Source organism: Macaca mulatta, chromosome 6 (assembly GCF_049350105.2).
Source record: "Macaca mulatta isolate MMU2019108-1 chromosome 6, T2T-MMU8v2.0, whole genome shotgun sequence".
In the NCBI taxonomy this organism is placed as follows: Eukaryota; Metazoa; Chordata; class Mammalia; order Primates; family Cercopithecidae; genus Macaca; species Macaca mulatta.
In genome coordinates, this window is record NC_133411.1 from 18247461 (window position 1) to 18270447 (window position 22987).

At 44.5% G+C, this 22987-nt stretch overlaps 1 protein-coding gene and 1 pseudogene across 6 annotated transcripts in view; one reads left to right on the forward strand and one right to left on the reverse strand.

Annotated features, from left to right (window-relative positions):
* Positions 1-22987, reverse strand: part of MYO10 (myosin X) — a 274739-nt gene that overhangs the window by 144688 nt on the left and 107064 nt on the right. For 3 of the 5 annotated variants that reach the window (XM_078004632.1, XM_002804314.4, XM_078004633.1), the window contains exon 3: positions 9345-9503. The exons of the other annotated variants lie outside the window; for them this stretch is intronic. In XM_078004632.1, coding sequence (XP_077860758.1) covers positions 9345-9503 — 159 coding nt within the window. The remainder of the gene's footprint in view (positions 1-9344; positions 9504-22987) is intronic. 5 annotated transcript variants of the gene reach the window in all.
* LOC144341384 (uncharacterized) lies at positions 4821-7628 on the forward strand (annotated as a pseudogene). Its single transcript, XR_013418286.1, has one exon. The product of XR_013418286.1 is annotated as an uncharacterized LOC144341384 (transcript).

Below are 22987 nucleotides of genomic sequence, written 5' to 3' on the forward strand. Positions count from 1 at the left end.
AAATTCTCTCCTGATGGAAAGGAATCTATCTTTTTTTTAATTATTATTTTTGAGACAGTCTCACTCTATTGCATAGGCTGGAATGCAGTGGCACAATCTCGGCTCACTGCAACCTCCTCCTCCCAGGTTCAAGTGAGTCTCCTGACTCAGCCTCCTGAGTGGCTGGGATTACGGGCACACGCCACCACGCCCGGCTAATTTTTGTATTTTTAGTAGAGATGGGGTTTCACCATGTTGGCCAGGCTGCTCTCAAACTCCTGACCTTGTGATCCACCTGCCTCGGCCTCCCAAAGTGCTGGGATTACAGGCATGAGCCACCGCGCCCGTGCAATCTTTTGACAGGAATCTAAACCCAAAGAGAGAGAAGGAAGAAAAAAAAATCCACAAAAAAACAAGTTCCAAATTGCCACTCTCATGTGCTGATGTGGAAGTGGCCACTCCAGAGCATAAATGTTTGGTAAAGTTTTAAAATACATATAGTCAGACAGATGGTTACAATCATCTTTTGGCTACGAGTCTTGATTTCATGTGAAAAAAAAAAAAGCCAAAAAAAAAAAACCCAGAAAGTCCCGACAAACTGCACTGTGTTCATCTGTCCCAAGAGCACTCAATGCCAAGACAGTGCTAATCAACCAACCACGTGGCCTTCAGGCCACGCTGCCTCCGTGACAGGCACGCTATTACTTGACTCGAGCCTTGGAAAGGGATGGAAACAAGCCAACCAAGTCTACCTTGGAAAGACTCAACTCAAGAAAATGAAACACAGATTTCGGCCGGGCGTGGTGGCTCAAGCCTGTAATCCCAGCAGAGAGGCCAAGACGGGCGGATCATGAGGTCAGGAGATCGAGACCACCCTGGCTAACACGGTGAAACCCTGTTTCTACTAAAAAATACAAAAAAACTAGCACGGGCGAGGTGGCAGGCGCCTGTAGTCCCAGCTACTCGGGAGGCTGAGGCAGGGGAACGGCGTAAATCCGGGAGGCGGAGCTTGCAGTGAGCTGAGATCCGGCCACTGCACTCCAGCCTGGGCGACAGAGCGAGACTCCGTCTCAAAAAAAAAAAAAAAAAAAAAGAAACACAGATTTCAATTTGCAAGATTCGCAAACAGTCCACTCCACGGCAGGGTATGCCCAGCCTTCCCATGGCAAGCAGGCTGTGACTTCCCTGCAGGTGAACTCAGTTCAACCGGCTGCTAAAATCAATCAGTCTTTCACTGGCTGATGCCTGCTAACACATTTTGCCTGACAGATGCAGGCTTCAAGTTAATTCAGAAGCAACATCAAACACATTTGCAGATTCGGGCTGGAATGCCACCTAACCAAAGGAGGATATTTCTGAAACACCTAAAAATACATCGGCTGTGAAGCACAGTTCGTGCTTACAGAAGCATTTATCTTTAGAAAGAGCCCCACTTCTTAAAATTGGCTCCTTTGATTCTGATCTCTGTGCTGTTTGTTCGGCAAGACCAACAAACTAACCGAAAGGCTGGGTGGAACAGGGAAGAGCTTCCTCTGGAGCCAGCCTCAACACCATAATTGCAGGCGAGCGCTGAAGTTCCCTGCAGCTCACCCCGTGATGTGGTTTTGAGCCATTCCTTAGAGACTGGGAGAGGCGTCTCCTCCGCGCAACTGACCCAGAGCTCCACAATCCCTGTAATGAAGAAAATGTGCTTCTCTTCCATTCAGCAGGAAACAACATGCCACACCTCGGAACCTGGCAGCTCTTCCACTCTGGCCACTGAGCTGCCTTCCGTACAACAGAAACCTCTCCTGCTCTTGTCAACGTTGTGCTTAGATGCTGGGTACCTAACAATTTGAGATGATCCGGGGCCAGAGAGCACAGAAGACAGAAGACAGGCACCTAAAAAACACTTGTTCTCACTCTGCTCAGGAGCTTCCAGGACGGTAAGTGCCACGTTTTCACAGCCACAGCACTTGACAAGACCGGGAGACAATGACATGCAGCCTCTTCCTTCACCTCCCTCCCCACAGTCCCCATGACTTTTCTCCCATCTCTACCCTGGTCTAAAACCCTCAGCCCTCCCCCACTGAATTACTGCAACACGCTCTCAGCCCATCTGTCCTTTCTCGTCTCAGCCATATCACTTCCCTCTTAAATCTTCTGAAATGTTTCTTAGAGAAATTCTCCCTTCAGAAACCTTTAAACAGGCTGGGTGCAGTGGCTCTTGCCTATAAATCTCAGCACTCTGGGAGGTCAAGGTGGGAGGATGGCTTGCGGTCAAGAGTTCAACATGAGCCTGGACAACATAGCAAGATCCCAGTCTTCACAAAAATTTAAAAATTAGCTGGGCGTGGTGGTGCATGCCTGTAGTCCCAGCTGCTCTAGAGGCTGAGGTGAAAGGTTCGCATGAGCCTGGGAGGTCAAGACCGCAAAGAACTATGATCGCACCATTGCACTCCAGCCTGGGTAACAGTGGGATCCTGTCTCTAAAACAAAATGAAGGCCAGGCGCAGTGGCTCACGTCTGTAATCCCAACACTTTGGGAGGCCAAGGCAGGCGGATCTCCTGAGGTCAGTTCGAGACCAGCCTGGCCAACATGGGGAAACCCTGTCTCTACTAAAAATACAAAAATTAGCCGGGTGTGATGGTGGATGCCTATAATCCCAGCTACTCAGGAGGCTGAGGCAGGAGAATTGCTTGAACCCGAGAGGCGGAGGTTGCAGTGAGCCGACATCGCGCCACTGCACTCCAGCCTGGGTGACAGAGCAAGACTCCGTCCCAAAAAAACAAAAAGAAAAGAAAGAAAAAAGGTAACTTTAACAAATATAGTGCGGTCTGTGTATCACCAACCCCAAACTTTCCAGGTGAGCTGTAAGTGGGGGAGGGATGTTCTGGCACCACTGATACCTTAGGCCAGATGACTCTGGAGCTGCCCCAGGCACTCCGGTATGCTTCTCAGCATCCCTGGCCTCTACTCGGTAGATGCCATTAGCATCCCTTGACCATAGCTATGAGACCAAAAATGTCTTTTGGATATTACAAAATGTCCCCAGGGCAGAATCATCCTAGGTGGGGAACCAATGGTTTAAGCCTTCTAACCCCAGGCTGCCCATCCCACCTAATTTCCGCCCATTCCCCAGCAAGCATCTGATTCCATGAGCAAAGGCAGCCTTCTCCGCTGCAGTGAGGCCACATCAAACTCACCCTCATCTCCCATCTTCATGTATGGTGTTCACTGGCCTTTCCTTCTCATCAATTCTTTTTTTCTCTCTCTCTCTTTTGTTGAGACAGGGTCTTGCTCTGTTGCCCAGGCTGGAGTACAGTGACACCATCTCGGCTCACTGTTGCCTCAACCTCCCCGGCTCAGGCGATCCTCCCACCTCAGCTTCCTGAGTAGAAGGGACTACAGGGCATGCCACCACGGCTGGCTAATTTTTGCAATCTTTTGTAGAGACAGGACTTCGCCAAATTGCCCAGGCTTGTCTTGAACTCATGGGCTCAAGCGATCCTCCCACCTCAGCCTCCCAAAGGGCTGGGATTACAGGCGTGAGCCAACATGCCAGCCTTTCTACCCCATCCTGATTGATCTCATTCCTTTGTAGTATCACCACCACCACCACCTCCACAGGGCTTCCTGAGCCACGCATAGGTTATGTCTCTGCACCACAAGCACACACCCTGCTCTTCCTCTCCTTAGCGGGTGTGTATTTGTCCTCGCCAGGTCTTAGCAGGCGGTGGCAGGAGATGAAGAAGTCTAGGCCCTCATCAGACCCTTTCTAAGGAAGGGAGCAATCAGGAGAGAGTCAACCCCCTTCCCTCCAGGCGGCAAACCCATAGCCAAGAGGTTCAGGGTAGAAACCTGGGGCCCCTGGCTGGGAACTGGGAGCTGAGCAGGGCTCTAGTCTTGAAGTGGCCAGAGGAAGGATAAGGTTGGCGAGGGGAAGTCTCAGGCAGAGGAAGGATAAGGTTGGCGAGGGGAAGTCTCAGCCAGAGGAAGGATAAGGTTGGCGAGGGGAAGTCTCAGCCAGAGGAAGGATAAGGTTGGCGAGGGGAAGTCTCAGGCAGGAAGAGCCTGGGAGTTCCAGGAAAAGAATCTAGCAGGGCACAGAAGGCGGGGCTTCTGCACAGGCAGTTACAGCTAGCGCAGAGCGGCTCCAATCCAGGCACTGCAGCTTAAACCATGCAGTCCAGACCTATGGACACTGGCATCAAACTCGGTACGGCCTCTGTCCCCTCAAGGACAAGCGTGGGAGAGGGATGCACCCACAGGAATAGCTAAAGGGCCCAGCGGTAAGGTTCAGGGGCTTCATAAGCACAGTCAAACCCAAGCCTGTGTCAACCTCACATAACCCTCAATGACAGGCCTTCAGCTATCCAAGGCCATGTGCTGTGAGCTGGCCTTGGTGTTATCTCCCCACTCAATTGCAAGCTTTGAGGCTAGGCATGATGTTGTAAACTTCTTCCAAATCCCCCTTAAAATGGAGCCAAGTTCAAGGCAGGAACTTTCTAATTAAACACTTGTTGCTATGGGATGGCTAAGATGGAGAGACAGGTACAAAGGTTAAAGTTCCCAGAGCTTTCACTTCTTTTACTTTAAAACATCCCTGTTAGAGGGATTATGGTATCTGACCTTTGAAAACACGTTAATTTTAAAAACTGGTGTTCAGAAAGATTCAGCTATCAATACAGAGCCAAAGAGGAGGTTAGTGAAAAAAAGGGGGAGTCAACTCTAACTTGACTACTCTGAGTGCTTTTATTTTTTGTTTTATCACTTTCTACCCCACTTCAATAGAAGATGCCAAAAGCTACAAGAAAAAATATTTTCCAGGTTTCTGACAAAGTTCTCAGATAAAAAGACCAGTCCCCAAGGAGAAAAAGCTAACAGAACTCCTTAGCAAAGAATGGCAGCCTCTCTACCTGGCGATGAGCCACTAGCCAGCAACCCATGGAACCTGCCAGCTCAGAACAGAAAGTCAACAAATAATGGAACATCCAGACACCCGCAGGGAGAAAATGCCACAGGAGTCCCTCCTCAATGATATGACTCAAAGGAGACTACCTGGCTGGATGCGGGGGCTCATGCCTGTCATCCCGACACATTTGAATGCCCAGGCGGGAGGATCACTTGAGTCCAGGAGTTCAAGACCAGCCTGTGCAACACAGTAATGTTTTATAAATTTAAAGAAAAAAAAAAAAGGAGGACACCTATGGTGGGCAAAATAATGGCTCCTCCCACAAAGACATCCATCCACACTCATCCCAGAGCCTGCGACTAGGTAATGTCACATGGCAAAGGGGTTCTGCACAGGTGATTACGAAGCCTGAGATGGGGAGATCATCCAGGGAGGCCCAATCTAAGGGACAGCCTTTCTTTTTTTTTGAGACAGAGTCTCGCTCTGTCGCCCAGGCTGGAGTGTGGTGGCCGGATCTTGGCTCACTGCAAGCTCCGCCTCCCGGGTTTACGCCATTCTCCTGCCTCAGCCTCCCGAGTAGCTGGGACTACAGGCGCCCACTACCTCGCCTGTCTAGTTTTTTTTTTTTTTATTTTTTAGTAGAGATGGGGTTTCACCGTGTTAGCCAGGATGGTCTCAATCTCCTGACTTCATGATCCGCCCGCCTCGGCCTCCCAAAGTGCTGGGATTACAGGCTTGAGCCACCGCGCCCAGCCTGGGGCAGCCTTTTGGGGCAGCCTTTCTTGGCTGCAGTCAGAGAGAGAGAAAGAAGACAGTGGAGGAGAAGGAGGAAAGATCTGAAGCCACGAGAGGGAAGCAACACATGGTTACTGGCACTGAAGCCGAAGAAAGGGAGCCACAGATCAGGAAACCAGGGAATGTGGGTGGCCTCTAGAAGCTGGGAACAGCCCTCAGGTGACAGTCAGCAAGAAAACAAGGAACTCAGTCCTACAACTGCAAGTAACTGAATTCAGCCAACAGCCACAATGAACAGGAAATGGATCTTCCCCTAGAGCTTCTGGAAAGAGACGCGGCCCTGCTGACACCTTGATTTCTGCTGTGAGACCTATGGGACTTTCGACTAAAGAACCATAAGAGGGCAAGCAGCTTTGTTCTTTTAAGTTGGTGCACTTATGTTAATTGGTTATCCAGCAATGGAAAACTAATGCAACATCTCTGGAACAATTCATGTCGTTTTATTTTTTTTCTCTTTTAAAGATATAGACAGGCACTGCTCCAAGCCAGGATCCCATGTGGAGAAGCGGTGGCTATTCTGACAGGTGGCGGTCTTGTCTCGATATAAGCAGAGTCCAACAGATGCTGGCATCACCAATAAATGGCTTCAATGATAATTTTTAAAAATCATGGTGGCTGCTTTATGAATAATATACAATTTTGCAAGCCTCAAATGGAAGGTCTACAATGGCATAATTAACTGAACTGAACTGCAAACTGGATGCACAAAAATCCTGCGGCTTTCCCCTTAGAAAGGAAGAAAATGACCTTATTCCAAGACCAAGATCTTATTTATAGTATTTATTGGGCAATTTAGCTATCAAGTTTAACATCATTATCATGAAAAGAAGAAAACAAATAAAAAACTTTTTAAAAGGGTCTACCTTGTAAACCCCTTGTGTAGTTTTTTTTTTTTCCCTTCTAATTTACTTACTTTTTCTTGACTATTGAAAATGTACAATAACAACTTGTGTCCAGGTAGGCATGCTGGCACGTGCCTGTAATCCTAGGTACTCAGGAGGCTAAGGCAGGAGGATTACTTTAGCTCAGGAGTTTGAGTCTAGCCTGGGCAACATAGCAAGACACCATTACAAAAAAAAAAATTGTTTTTTCTCTAATGACAGCAAAGTATGAGTTTGAAAATAGAGACTGAGCATCCCTTGTGTGAAATGCCTGGGACAAAAAGTGTTCTGGATTTCAATATTTTTTGGATTTGGGAATATTTGCGTACTATGCACTGGTTAAGCATAATTTAAGTTAAATTCAAAATCCCAAATATTCCCAATGAGCATTTCCTTTCAGTATCACATCAGCATGCAAAATGTCTTAGATTTTGAAACATTTTTTGGATTTGGGGTTTTTGGATTAGGTATAGTCAACCTACAAGAGACATACACCAATAAAAAATTTTAAAATCCAGGTTCACATTTTATCAACTACAAGACTATTTGTAATACGAATGGCATTTATTTTATAAACATTTATTGCACAACTACCAGGTGCCTGGCAGTGTCCTTGGCTCAAGGAAGACAAAATAAGTCCTTGACAAACCTAGCAAAGAAACTGCCATGTAAACAAATAGTTATGCGACAGTGTCAAATATTTAATACTGACAACAACACATGCACAGTGCAGTGGTCATGTGGATACCTATGCAGTGGTATTCCATGGGAAAGAGGCAGTTCCCTGGTCATCGACAAGGAGATTTTTGAGATGGGAACAGAGAAATAAATGCGCATTATGTTGGCTCATGCAAAACACAGAATGCATCACCACTTTCACACCAACACGTATAAACATTACCTTTTCTGAACATATGGAAAATATTTTAATCTAAAGACTGAGGACAAGCTAGCTCAGCAAGTCAGAGGACTACAGCATGATTGAATTTCTCTGGACAGGGCTGTTTGAAAACATTTGGCAAACATTAGGTTGATCTGACCAAAAAAACCACTTTCACAGTGTAAAAAAAAAAAGAAAGGCAAATACACTCTTTTTATTTTATAAACTGAGGAAGATTTAGCAGTGTAAACCCATAAATATCTAATTCTTTCTCTTTCCCAGCTCCTTTGTCAGTCTAAGGTTAGATAAATTGGAAGAACCTGAATATTAAGCATGCCTTGAGTTTCAGTTAGCATGTACTATCCATTTGAAGGCTGATTTTATTTATTTATTTATTTATTTATTTATTTATTTATTTGGAGATGGAGTTTCACTCTGTTGCCCAGGCTGGAGTGCAGTGGCGTGATCTTGGCTCATTGCAACCTCTGCCTCCCAGGTTCAAGCAATTCTCCTGCCTCAGCCTGCTGAGTAGCTGGGACTACAGGCAAGCGCCACCACGCCCAGCTAGCTTTTGTATTTTTAGTAGAGATGGGATTTCACCATGTTGGTCAGGCTTGTCACAAACTCCTGACCTCGTGATCCACCCACCTTGGCCTCCTAAGGTGGTGGGATTACAGGTGTGAGCCACCGCACCTGGCAAACGCTAATTTATTATTAATCATAATCACAACCATACTGGCAAAGAGAAATGTAACTCCTAAAGAATAAAAATTACTAAAAGATCAAGAGTTTTTAAAGTATTATTATTTTGGCTCAAAAATTATATAAATTTGAGCTGGACAAGAGAAATAAACATATATAACCAGTTGCCTTTAGTTTCCTATAAAGACTTGCAAACAGGCAGATGGAAAAGGGGAGAAAACCTGCAGGTCAACTGATCCTGACAGATAATGTAGTACCTGTACTTTAATGTCAAAAATGTATTACAGAAGTGATTTTTAAATATCACTTCATAATAGAGGTAGAGTCACATTTCACAGAAGTTGAGAGAAAAGTGTGCATGACCACTTTTTATGTATTTCTCCATTCAAAATAGCAAACAAGAATCCCATAACTTAGAAAGATGGGTTGGGTTCCCTTGAATGCAAGTATCACCCTAGGGTGGGCTCCAGAGCCACAAAAATAATTGAAAATCCACAGAAAGAGAAAAATCCAGAAAAGACAGCTTGAGTTCAAGTACTCATGTCTACAAGTTAACATTTTCCCTCGGTCAGTCTAACAACTCCGTGACTTCTTTCCGTAGCAGAACACTTAGAAACTGAATACAACAGAGCGTATTCACAAGAAGCAAGGTCAAACTACCTCGATGTGCAGAAGACCCTTCCACAGAAAGTAAATCCCACTAACAAAATCTAGGCAATAAACTCTAGGAAAACATGATTTATTGACCCAAGTTTCTAATTTGGCAAACCCCTTAAAAACACAGTTTTACGGCCGGGTGCGGTGGCTCACGCCTGTAATCCCAGCACTTTGGGAGGCCGAGGCAGGTGGATCACAAGGTCAGGAGATCGAGACCATACTGGCTAACACGGTGAAACCCCGTCTCTACTAAAAATACAAACAAATTAGCCAGGCGAGTTGGCGGGCGCCTGTAGTCCCAGCTACTCGGGAGGCTGAGGCAGGAGAATGGCGTGAACCCGGGAGGCAGAGCTTGCAGTGAGCTGAGATTGTGCCACTGCACTTCAGCCTGGATGACAGAGTGAGACTCCATCTCAAAAAACAAACAAACAAACAAACATAGTTTTACTTAGATTAACAAGAATTCTCAAAAGGCAGGAAATACTCCCTGAAAAGAAAAATAAGCATTCACTCAAACGTGAGGATCTTTTTAAAGGAATTACAATTGGAACTTACATATATTTGATTTCTCTTATACCGCTGGAATAAGTTATACATGATGGAGCCGCCGTGGAGCTCTGTCAAGGACGCCATGTCATCCACGCCCTCCTCGTTCGTGGGGTGCATGGCAGTCACCTTCTGGTGGGTAATTGTGCTCTGCTTGTAAGTGAATACCTGAGGGAGGGAGAGGAATTCAATTATTTCATTATCAGCAATAAGTGATTTTTCATACAAGTGTCCCAAACTGACAATACAATCTCGGTATAATTTCAGCAAAAAGATTCTAAATTGGACAATAAAAAAATATATTGCAAAAATCTTTTTCATTTTAGGTCACCTATATATTTGTCTCACTCTCTCTGTATACGTGTGTGTGTGTGTATGTTTTTTGTTTTGAGGCATGATTTCATTCTGTCACCCAGGCTGGAGTGCAGTGGCATGATTACAGCTCAATGCAGCCTCCACCTCCGAGGCTCAAGTGATCCTCCCACCTCAGCCTCCCAAGTAGCTGGGACTACAGGCGTGCACTACCAGCCAGCTAATTTTTGCATTTTCTTTTAGATACAGGGTTTTGTCATGTTGCCCAGGCTGGTCTCAAACCCCTGGGCTCAAGCAATCCACCTGTCTTGGCCCCTCAAAGTGCTAAGATTACAGGCATGAGCCACAGAGCCCAGCTGTCACCTATATATTTCTAAAAGAAGCAGTTATTTTGACCGGTGCTATCAGATATTCCTAAAAGATATTAGTTCAAGTACGAACATCTTTTGGGAGTCACAGAAATTATAAACTTATAGTTCACTTCTCTGCATTATTTCTCCATTTGATATAAATCAGTAACAAGACACTTTCCAAGTTTTAGAAAGTAATTTGGTTTCCCTATATAATGTTTCCTATTGAATCATATAATTTCAAAGCTTTATAATAGTTATTCCATTTAAGTATTAATTTAAGTACTTTAAATATGATATACATTCATATTGATTAAATAGTCTATATATCTGTTCAAAGACTGTAACGTATTATTACAGGAATATTTAGAAAATCTCCTTGGACAATATTCCCTTTCAACTAGGATATATAGCATTTGTGTACTCTCTCGGCAGAACAAATGCAGTCTGATTTAAAATAAAATTGTTTTTTTTGTTTGCTCAAGAACCTATCTTTTTTAAAATTCCAAAAACAGCAATAAGCACTATAGACATGTGGTAGCATGTACATAAAGTGACTCTGGTACCGTCAGATTGCTGAATTTGCATGGATTTCTAATGTCTACTCAGTGCTCTTCGTCCTAAGCGATTTGGTTCAGGATTAACCACCTCACATTAAGCTCCATCTGTTGACCGAAGCTTGACCAGCTTTACAAACTCAAACAATAACAAAATCATTTGATTGCAGAGTTCCACTCCATATTTACTCATTTACTATAGTTGGTAGTTTTTAAATACTTGGATTACAATCCTCCTTTAAGTAAAATAAAAACATCATGAGATTTTTTTTAAAAAAAGACATAAATAACATGAAAAGTGCTCAGCCTTCAGACACGCACACACTAGCATGTGCATGTCTGCACACAAAACAATTTTCTGCAATCATATGTGTGGAATGTTTTTATTGGAGAGATTATTTTTAGATACTGACTGGCTGCCTACATGGCAACAAATGGCATGTTATTGCAAAGCAGAATGACACATTAAGAAACGCAAAAGTACCAATCCAATGGTTTTCATGAGCCATGACAAATGGCATGTTTCACTCTGCTAGAGAAAAATTACAACTTCGGCAGTAGCATTTCTGCCACATGAACCACAACAGTTGGTCAAGCCAGTCCTGAGAAACTGCAAGGCCAAGGTTGGGACCCACCCATCTCTTATGAAGAAAAGCCACTGTCCCCAGCTGCTTCCTGGGCTCAGACATCCACCAGGAGAGGAGACAGTCCTGGTGGCCCCATCTCATGGCAAGGTGGCCAACCCTGCTACATGAGCCCCACAGGGCTGGCAGAGGCCTGGGGCCACCTAGGGAGCAGGGTAGAAGCGCTTCGCACCCAGAATAACAAGGTATTAACGAAGCCACAAGGTCATTCAAGAGTGAAGAAACATATAGACCCTTCGTTTAAAGTCATCAACACCATGCAAGTTAAGAAACAGAAACTTAGGCCGCAGTCGAAACAGCCTTGGGGCAACCTAGAAATTCCCAGAAGTTAAACAGCTAGAACGCCCTGCCTTCCCCCAGCACGCCACATCCCCGTGATGCCAATCCAGGCACGTTTTCAGAAGAGCTACAACCGGACAGGTACTTGCGTCTTCCAAAGAAAGTGCCGACCAGGGTGGGGCAGAAACAGAACTTGCCTGCTGGTCAAGTCTCAGCCAACCAAGTGGTATAAAGAAGGGCCCGTGTCACCTGCCAGCTCCCGGCACACTCCTGAGGCCTCATCTCACTCTGCTGGCTCAAGGCTCCTGCCAGTACAACTCGAGTTCCCTTCCCAAATTTTCTTCTAGGCAAGAAGACAGGGCACTGAAGCCAGCACAACTATCTCCCCCTCAAGCCCCTGCAAACTCACCAACAGCAAGTCCTTCTCAACGTGAAAACAAACAGCTTCTACTAACTGTCACTCTACGTATACTGAGAAATCCAGATTTTGAAGATTTAGAGTATTAGAATTTTTACTTATATTTATATTGATACATATTCTGCTTTCTGGAAATAACCATACATAACACTCACACACTACAAAACACAGACACTAATTATTTTATATTTTACATATATGTAATATACACATTATACATATTACATATAATGTGTACGGTATATTTCACACATACATAAAACATCTTATATGTAATATATATTATATATCTTATATGTATTTTACATATATAAAACATCTTATATATTATACATATAAAACACCCTCTATATAAGATCTTATATCTTCTTAAGATACCTTATATCTTAATATTTTATATAAGATGCTTATATACATATATGCATAATATATATGTTTTATAATGTACATATGTATAATATATAAGATGTTTTATATATGTATCTATTACATGTATAAAATATCTATATAAGGTATATATATAAAATGATTGAATGTTTACATCCTATGTAATTGTCTTGCTGTTCCTAGTGCATCAAAAAAGACAAAGAAATGTGTATATCCTATGTCTTTTTTGATGCACTAGAACAGCAAGACAATGCATAGCCCAAGTGAACAGTTCAGCACTGGAAACCATCACTGAAAATATGGCTATAACCTGTAAACTAGAGTTCCTCACCTTCATACATTTGACTTCCTTTCCCCTCCTTTTTTTTTTTTTTTTTTTTTTTTTTTGAGACAGAGTCTTGCTCTGTCTCCCACGCTGGAATGCATTGGTGCAATCTTGGCTCACTGCAACCTCCTCCCGGATTCAAGTGATTCTCCTGCCTCAGCCTCCCTTAGTAGCTGGGACTACAGGCACGTGCCACCACGCCCAGCTAATTTTTTGTATTTTTAGTAGAGACGGGATTTCACTGTGTTAGCCAGGATGGTCTCAATCTCCTGACCTCGTGATCCGCCTGCCTCGGCCTCCCAAAGTGCTGGGATTACAGGTGGGAGCCACCATGCCCAGTCCCTTTCCTCCTATGTTTGGGAGCACATTACGCATGCCCATTCCAGGGGTGGAAAAATCAAGAGAACTAGAACCATTCCTTCTCAGGACCACAGGAAGACAGAATCATGATGGGAGACAATAGTTACATGAATAAAACAGAAGGCTAGGAACAGAAAAAAAAGAAACATTATGTCAAGATACAGGATTGCAGCTGCTTAAAACAATGAGTATTTCAAAAAAAAAGAGAAGAGAATTGTAGAGAAGAATGTATTTGTGGAGGAAAGGCAAGGATAACCATCCATTCAGAGGTGGCCTCAAGTTTGTAAAGATCTTAGAACATTGTCTGGCATTCAGAAGGTGCTAAATTAAGTATCTGATACATTTAGAAATTTGGGGAGAGCATCAGGAAAAATAGCTAATGGATGAGGGGCTTAAGACCTAGGTGAGGGGATGGCATGTGCAGCAAGCCACCATGGCACACGTTTACCTACATAACAAACCTGCACATCCTGCACAGGTACCACTAAACTTATAAAGTTGGAAGGAAAAAAAAAAACAAAAACAAAACATAAGTCAAGCAAATAATTCCTATGAGGAAAAAAACTTTAGAAATTTAGAAAATCCACTCATTCCAGCAAATTTTTAAAAATTGTTTGGTTGGTGTGTTCTAGGCATTGGAGATGGAGCTTACATTCCAATTCAGGGGGAGAAAACAAGAAACAAATATACAAGTGAATAGACAGTATCGCAGGTGGTGATGGAGTCTATGAAACAAAACGAAGGTAAGGGTGGACTAAGGAGTACGTGCGGGTTATAATTACATCAGGTATTTGGGGGCAGCCCGATGGATTAACATTAAAGGAGAAACCCTAAGGAGGTGAGAAACAGAACCAGCCCCCTGCGTTCTAGTGTCTTAATACGTTATTGGGTGAGTGAACACCTGATTTAATTTGGAAAGATTTCAAAGGATTAATGAGACCCACAATCTTACTGAAGAATTTGTCTCACAAAAAAAAAAAAAAGAATTTCTTAAGAGAGATTCCTGAACTATCAAAAGTCACCTCTATGTGCAACAATTAGCAGGGTATTAGTCGTGCAAAGTGTACAGCAGGAAAGAAAACTAAGTTTACAGAATGGGATTATTGGCTGGGCTCAGGAGCTCACACCTGTAATCCCAGCAATTTGGGAGGCTGAGGCAAGCAGATCACTTGAGGCCAGGAGTTCAAGACTAGCCTGGCCAACATGGTGAAATCCCGTCTCTACGACAAACACAAAAATTAGCCAGGCATGGTGGCATGCGCCTGTAATCTCAGCTACTCAAGAGGCTGAGGCATGAGAATCCACTGCACTCCAGTCTGGATGACATCTTATATAAAATAAAATAAAATAAAATAAAATAAAATAAAAAGCCAGGGAGGGGCAGGGGATTTTTTTTTTTTTTTTTTTTTTTTTTTTTGAGACTGAGTCTTGCTCTGTCATCCAGGCTGGAGTGCAGTGGCGCGATCTTGGCTCACTGCAAACTCTGCCTCCCGGGTTCACGCCATTCTCCTGCCTCAGTCTCCCAAGTAGCTGGGACTACAGGCGCCTGCCACCACACCTGGTTAATATTTTTTTGTATTTTTAGTAGAGACGGGGTTTCACCATGTTAGTCAGGATGGTCTTAATCTCCTGACCTCGTGATCTGCCCACCTCGGCCTCCCAAAGTGTTGGGATTACAGGCGTGAGCCACCGCGCCCGGCTGCGGACGGGGGCAGTTATTTTTACGCAACTTTTCCTGAAAGAAACAAGGGCCACAATACTGTAACAAGATGTTTTTCTAAAAATCACAAGTTGGCATAAACTGAGTTACTTTAATGGAGCATAGAGCACGGAAAAGGAGGTAAGGAATGAGCAAAACACAGAGGATTAACAGACAAGAAATCTGCTTGGATAAAATGATACCTGAGAACAAACGCTTCCTGTTCTAGAAGTACAAACCGCTGGTCACATGGTGAACTGGATTGGCGTGGGGGCAGAACAAAGGAAACTGATCAATACGACTGAAAAAATTACTTGGAGAAGGGGCTTATACACAAGATTTATTTTATTACAAGTCATTAGGAACCTCTAGTCTTAAAACCTAACTTTTCCAACTGAAGGGAAATTAAAATGAAAAAAAAAAATCATAATCGATAGATGACACACGGAGTATTCTCAAGCATCTTCCTCTCACACTGGCTTGACATTTCTTCTAGAGTAGAGGTTCTCAATCTCCTCCCCACCCCTGCCACTGCCGGGGACACTTGACAACACCTGGAGAGATTTTTGGTTGTTAGAATTTGGGGGAGAGGAGAAGGGTGCTACCTGGCACTAAATGGGCACAGGCCAGGAATGCTGCCAAACATCAAAGTAATACCCAATACTACTCAAAATGTCAATAGTACGGTTTAGAAATGTCCTGAGACACCAAACAACCAGATGTCTACGCAGACACTAAGAAAAAATGATTGACAAGCCAATGCCTGTAAGGAAAACTTCTCATAAAACATAAAAACATCTTTCAGCTGGGTGCGGTGGCTCACACTCGTAATCCCAGCACTTTGGGAGGTCAAGGCAGACAAATCACGAGGTCATGAGATCGAGACCAACCTGGTCAACGTGGTGAAACTCCGTCTCTACTAAAAATACAAAAACTAGCCGGGCGTGGTGGCGGGCGCCTGTAGTCCCAGCTACTCAGGAAGCTAAGGCAGGAGAATGGCGTGAACCCGGGAGGTGGAGGATGCAATGAGCCAAGATCGGGCCACTACACACCAGACTGGGCAACAGAGCGAGACTCTGTCTCAAACAAAACAAAACAAAACAAAACTTTCAAAAACAATCGAAGAAATAAAAACAGTGAATAGAGGTAAACAAAATCAGCATGACAATATTGTGTCATATTATATTGATTCGCTTTTATTTGACCCCAGTTAAGGAGGAGGAGGATGATTTCTAGGAATTGGAGTTCGCTTACATTTTTGAGATTTTCTTTTTTTTATTTATTTTTATTTTTTTATTTTTTTTGAGACGGAGTCTCGCTCTGTTGCCCAGGCTGGAGTGCAGTGGCCGGATCTCAGCTCACTGCAAGCTCCACCTCCCGGGTTCACGCCATTCTCCTGCCTCAGCCTCCCCAGTAGCTGGGACTACAGGCGCCCGCCACCTCGCCCGGCTAGTTTTTTTTTGTATTTTTTAGTAGAGACGGGGTTTCACCGTGTTAGCCAGGATGGTCTCGATCTCCTGACCTCGTGATCCACCTGTCTCGGCCTCCCAAAGTGCTGGGATTACAGGCTTGAGCCACCGCGCCCGGCCCACATTTTTGAGATTTTCTAACTGTACTGCATTAATTATGGTCAAACAATATGGTCCACATTATCTCTGTTTCTGAGACTATTCCTTTGCTCCTTCCTGGCCTAGGATCTTGCATCTCTTCCCATGTCTGGGCAACTATCTTCCTGCTACTCTCCTCCTTGGAGTCTCAGCTCAAACATTATCCTCTCGGAAGACACCAACAGTCTTGCCCAGAGGCACCCCTGCCACTCTCTTCCTTCTTCTATCACGTATGTGTCCTCATTGCTCCTTATGACACACTATAATCACTTATCCATTATCTTGTTGAAAAGCCATCACACCCCCACCCTGGAACCTCTTGGTCAGGATCTTTCTTTCACACTCTTCTGACCACAACCCACAGGGAGACATGTTTTTCCCTGTGAACTACTGTAGTTCAACAAAAGTTTCCTAACACAACACTTAGCATCACAACGTTTGATGCTTCCCCATATTTTATATCCTATTTCATTTCTTTTAAATGCCAGCTATGACCCTCTCAGTTGACTTCATACCTCACTACTCTGAGGCAGGAACCATTACCATCTTGTCCCCAGTACTCAGTCCTGGCAGACTCAACAAATACTGAAGGAATGGTCCGGCCCTTAAAATGGGTATTATATATATAGAAAGGCAGAGTGGACAGCTGGATGCAGTGGCGTGTGCCTGGAATCCCAGCTATTCAGGAGACTGAGGCATGAGAATCACTTGAGCCCAGGAGGCGGAGGTTGCAGTGTGCTGAGATCACGTCATTGCACTCCAATCTGGACAAGACAGGGAGACCCTGTCTCAAAAAACAAAACCAGGCTGGGCACGGTGGCACATGCCTGTAATCCCAGTACTTTCGGAAGCCAAGGCAGGGAGATCACTTGGGGTCAGGCATTCGAGACCAGCCTGGCCAACATGGTGAAACCCTGTCTCTACTAAAAATACAAATATTAGCCGGGCATGGTGGTGGGTGCCTGTAATCCCAGCTACTCGGGAGGCAGAGGCACAAGAATCACTTGAACCCGGGAGGCAGAGGTTACAATGAGCCAAAATTGCACCACTGCACTCTAGCCTGGGTGATACAGAGGGAGACTCAGTCTCAAAAAATAAATTAAAAAAAAAAAGAAGAGTGGAATAAGAGGCAAACACAGCCTTAGAATCATTTCTAGCTGGACTGACCTCTCCTAGATCTATGCTACCTGCAACTGAAGGACAACAAACAAGATTTTCATTTCTCTGGCCCAGTATTTCCTCCATCTGTAAAATAAGGATGATGGTCAGAGACAACTCATAGAATTACCGCGTAAACTAAGGAAAATAATGTAGGTAAAAGTCACAGCAACTGGCATACAACAATACAATAAAAGGTAGCAATTCCTATCAGGGGAACAGAATACAAAGAACAACACAGAACATTCTGCGAGGAAAAAGCAAGAGTCGCAGGAAGTGCCGCGGGAGGAGCACAGGCTCTGAAGATGAGAGAACACAGTCTCCAGAACAGCTCCTGTGCGGGAGGAGGGAGCGGGCCAAGGGAAGCTGCGTGTGCAATCCCCATGTTTTATGACAACCTTGCCTGTAAGCGCTCTGATGAAAAGCTATTTGTCATAACACTTTCTTCTCCTATTTTAATCCCTTTGCACGAAGTTGGCTGGCCTTGTTTAGATTTTGCCTGGAATTCCACGTTGTTTCTGGGGATGTCTCTCTTATTTTCCGCCTTTCATTTATTGGCTTTTTAATTCATGAATCAAAGTAATGATCAATGACAAAGGTTGTTAAGACATCTGCCTCCTGACGTGGCTGAAATGAGCAATCACGTAAACAAAAATGAGCTTATGTTCGGCTTCACTGACTGTGCTTTCAATGACTGGTGTATACGCTCTCAAGCTCCATGATTATTTTGTACTGAGTAAGTAATTTATACTTTTATGATATTCCTTTGCAACCAAGAAGAGTCTAAGAAGAAAACAATCCACCTAACTGAAAATCTGCCTTTTCCTATTGTTTTTGTTGATGCTTTACAAGACTGGAGGAAGTATTTGGGGCATGAAAACATCAAGTCCCCTAGAAAGTTTCCTGGGAACCTAATCAAAAGCAAATGTATACATGCCTACTCTGCTAGTGTGCAGGGGAAACAAACGGCAATAGTGCCCTGTTTTCAGTTCAAACTTGTCAGAGATTTGGCACTCTAATTACACGGCCTAGGGGTTAACATTACGGTTTATTTTATTTTTTTTTTTTTGAGACAGAGCCTCCCTGTCACCCAGGCTGGAGTGCAGTGGCGCAGTCTCAACTCACTGCAACCTCCTCTTGGGTTCAAGTAATTCTCCTGGCTCAGCCTCTAAAATAGCTGGGGTTACAGGCGTGCATCACCACGCCTGACTAATTTTTGTGTTTTTAGTAGAGACAGGGTTTCACCATGATGGCCAGGCTGGTCTTGACCTCTCGTACTCAAGTGATCCACCCTCCTTGGCTTCCCAAAGTGCTGGGATTACAGGCGTGCGCCACTGCGCCCAGTCAATGTTTTCTTTATATATATAACTGTTCTGCTACTTTGTTAGATAACTATGAAGTACAGATAACACAAAGATTGTTGTTTTCTTTTTCAACGACTCAACTAGTTTGTGAAACTAAGTCCTTTAACTATCATCAGGTTTTCAATGCCCAGTGTATCCTTTGGGTGACAAAACAAAATAAGAGGGCCAAGCAGAGGGAACGGGTTAAGTGCCAGCTGCATGCATCAGACATTGCTAATGTTACCTCATTTGGTTCTCAGAAGGAGAGGTAATACTGATGCTCATTTGTTTTATTTTTTTGCAACAGAGTCTCGCTCTGTCACTCAGGCTGGAGTGCAGTGGCGCGATCTCGGCTAACTGCAACCTCTGCCTCCCAGGTTCAAGCGATTCTCCTGCCTCAGCCTCCCAAGTAGCTGGAACTACAGGTGCCCGCCACCACGCCCGGCTAATTTTTTGTATTTTTAGTAGAGACGGGGTTTCGCCATGTTGGCCAGGATGGTCTCGATCTCCTGACCTCGGGATCTGCCTGCCTTGGCCTCCCAAAGTGCTGGGATTACAGGCATGAGCCACCACGCCCAGCCCTGATGCTCATTTTTAAAAGGATGAATTCACAGAGGATCAGAGAACTTAGGAAACTTACCCAACGGCACACAGCACAGGGAAGGTTCAATTTCTTGGTATCATAGGGAAGCATGCGTGGTAGAGCCAGACCTTCGAGGGTCACCTGTTCAGAGATGGCCTTTCAAATTCCAGCTCCGCCACTTGCTTACTGGCTATGAGTCCCTGGGCATATTCCTCAGCCTGAACTGATGTTCGAATGTATACGGTGAAGGCATTACTATCTCCGCGGCAGAGATGCTGAGGCATAGATTGGTGAGGGCGGCACACAGCTCACCCCTGCCTGGCCCAGGCTGCTGCTGCTACTGTCCAGTTAACCCTCCACCTTGATTGGGCTGCTCCTCTTTTAAACTGACAAGGAGAATGTGGAGTGATTACATCATGAAGATGCAGGCAAAGAGATCGCTGAGGGTGGACGCCCTGGAAATGGAGTCAATAGCAAAAAATATGTAATCCAAGCACTTTGGGAAGCCAAGGTCAGCATTTTGGATCACCTGAGGTTAGGAGTTCAAGACCATCCTGGCCAACATGGTGAAACCCCCGTCCATCTCTACCAAAAATTCAAAAGTTAGCTGTGAGTGGTGGCCCATGCCTGTAATCCCAGCTACCTGGAAGGCTGAGGCAGGGGAATTGCTTGAGGAACCCAGGAAGTGGACATTGCAGTGAACTGAGATCGCGCCACTGCACTTCAGCCTCGGCGACAGAGACTCTGTCTCAAAACAAACAAACAGCAAAGTATCCCAGTGGCCCTTCAAAGGAGAGAGCAGGGTAAAGAAGAAGAAGGAGAAGCTGATTTTCCATCACTTTCCCGGTGTACTAGGTTTGTTTTGTTTTGAGACAGGGTCTCACTCTGTCACCCAGGCTGGCGTGAACTACAGTCTTGAACTCCTGGGCTCAAGCAATCCTCCCGCCTCAACCTCCCAAGTAACTGGGACTATAGGTGCACACCACCATGCCCAGCCCCAGTGTGCTAGGTTTAATCTCACTCATTTATTCCGTTATTTTTCATTTATTTACTCTCTTTTAAGTTTCCTCAGTCACTCACGCCAGCCTGAGAGCTGGACCCTGGGAATACCCTGGGAATACGATGATGAATTAAACGGCCCCTCCCTGCAAAGAGTTTATAGTCACTGAGAGTTCTGAAAAATAAATAGGCAATCCAGACAGTGCCGTGGGGACTGTAATGGTGGAAATGCCCAGGGCACAACAGGGATGATCCATGTGGGAGAGGTGATGGCCAGGAGGGACACAGATGCAAGGGTGACGCGGTGTGGGGTGTGTGCGGTTGAGTGTGGCTGCAGCAGAGGCTGACTTGGGAAGGGCCCCCTGTGCCCTGGGTGCTGCCTGGCCTCTGACCTGAAGGACATGAAAGGCACATAAGTGTTTAGGGAGGGGACAGAGCCTTCTCTTCCTACTCATCATCATGGACAACACTAATATCAAACACAACACCAAGACTGTTTTTCTGGAGACAAGAGATAAAGAATAAGTCTCACTGCAAGATGCAATTCAACAGAAACTCCACAGAAAAGCAATCTTCTGAATCCGCTTGAGGAGCAATTGCCACAAACACTGCTGTTTCCGAAATGGAAGGTTTCTTCCTGCCATCATGTACACAAATAGCGCACCCCCAAAAGTATCAGGGATGGTGCACACAACATCATAAAGCTGCCGGCAGACCAGTCTCTGAGCGGGAAATCCTAACCATCCAGCTCAAACCTTTCTGAGGGCGCCGCAGGGCTGCAGGCAGGCGAACAGGGTAAATCGAGAAGTCTGAAACACCCAGGGGCTAGTGGGCCAGCAGCACAGCTGCTGGTGGAGATGCAACACAACAAGCAGTGCAGACACAATGAACACACTTTCACGGTAACTACTCAGCAAACAGAAAGGCCTCGGTGATACCCAGGCCCAGACCACTCTTGGTAACTTAAGAGGAAAAGATTAACTGTCACACAGAGTTAGCTCAGTTGGGAGGAATGGCTAATACACACACACACACACACGCGCGCGCGCACGCACACACACACTCGCACGCAAGAATATACTAGGATATTTATATATTAAGGAAAACCAGCCAGGCGCGGTGGCTCACACCTGTCATCCCAGCACTTTGAGAGGCCGAGGCAGATGGATCACTGAGGAGTTCGAGACCAGTCTGGCCAACATGGTGAAGCCCCTACTAAAAATCACAAAAATCAGCCGGGCATCATGGTGCACGCCTTTAGTCCCAGCTACTTGGGAGGCTAAGGTGGGAGAACTACTTGAACCCAGGAGGCGGAGTTTGCAGTGAGCCGAGATTGTGCCACTGCACTCCAGCCTAGATGACAGAGGTAGACTCCATCTCAAAAAAAAAAAAAAAAAGGAAAACCAGACCTCAAATTTGTATTTATATGTAAGGTCAGAAACTGTGATTTCAGAGACTTATGTACAGATTTCTTTTAAATCCTAAACTCCAGTACTTTTTCATTCACAAAAGAAAACTTTCTGTATAATTTTTTAGGGAAATCTACTGCACAAAGAAAATCATCCTTGTTGTTTTCATTATGCTAAGATGTGTAATTAGAACGATTTCTTGATTTCTTATATCCACTATGCAAGCCAAGTCTATCAAGAAAAAAAAAAGATGTTCAAACTCTTCGAGCCAGTCTTTCCACATTTAGGAATTTAGTGTGCAGAAAACAATCACTGTATAAAAATGGTTTTTTCGTTGTGGAGTTTTACTAAAATAAATTTGTAATAAAACTCTACTCTGCACATATGTAGTAAAATCGTAGGGTTATTTTTTTAAATAGACAACACACACACACATACACACACACACACACACACACAGGGTGACTGTACTCTTGGGCCTTCATTCTTAAAACTTACATTTGCATAAAAACTTGCACACAAATATTTATAGCAGATTTCCAATAGGCAAAAGCTGAAAGAAGCCAATTCCTGGTTACATGCTATGTGATTCTATTCATAGAATATTCTTGAAATGACAAAATTACAGAGGATGAAGAACAGCTTGGTGGTTGCCGGAGGCTAAGGAGGGCACTGAGCAGGAGGGTAATGAGGACGGCTGTGAAGGACAACAGGAGGGTCCTGTGATGATGGAAATGACCTGTATCCACTGCGTCAATGTCAATATCCTGGTTGGGATATTACGCTCTGGTTTTGCAAGATATCACTGAGGGAAGCTGAGTAAAGGAGACATGGGATCAAAAGATGATATACAAGTGGCCAAAAAACATATGAAAACATGTTCAACATCACTAATGATCAGGAAACGCAAATCAAAACCACAGTGTGACACCACCTTACTCCTGCAGGAATGGCTACAATCAAAAAATTAAAAAATAATCAATGTTGTCATGGATACAGTGAACAGGGAACACTTCTACACTGCTGGTGGGAATGTAAACAAGTACAACCGCCATGGAACACGGTGTGGAGATTCCTTAAAGAACTAAAAGTACATCTACCATTTGATCCAGCAATGCCACTACTGGGTATCTACCCAGAGGAAAATAAGTCATTATAGAAAAAAGATATTTGCACACACGCATGTTTATAGCAGCACAATTTGCAATTGCAAAAATGTGGA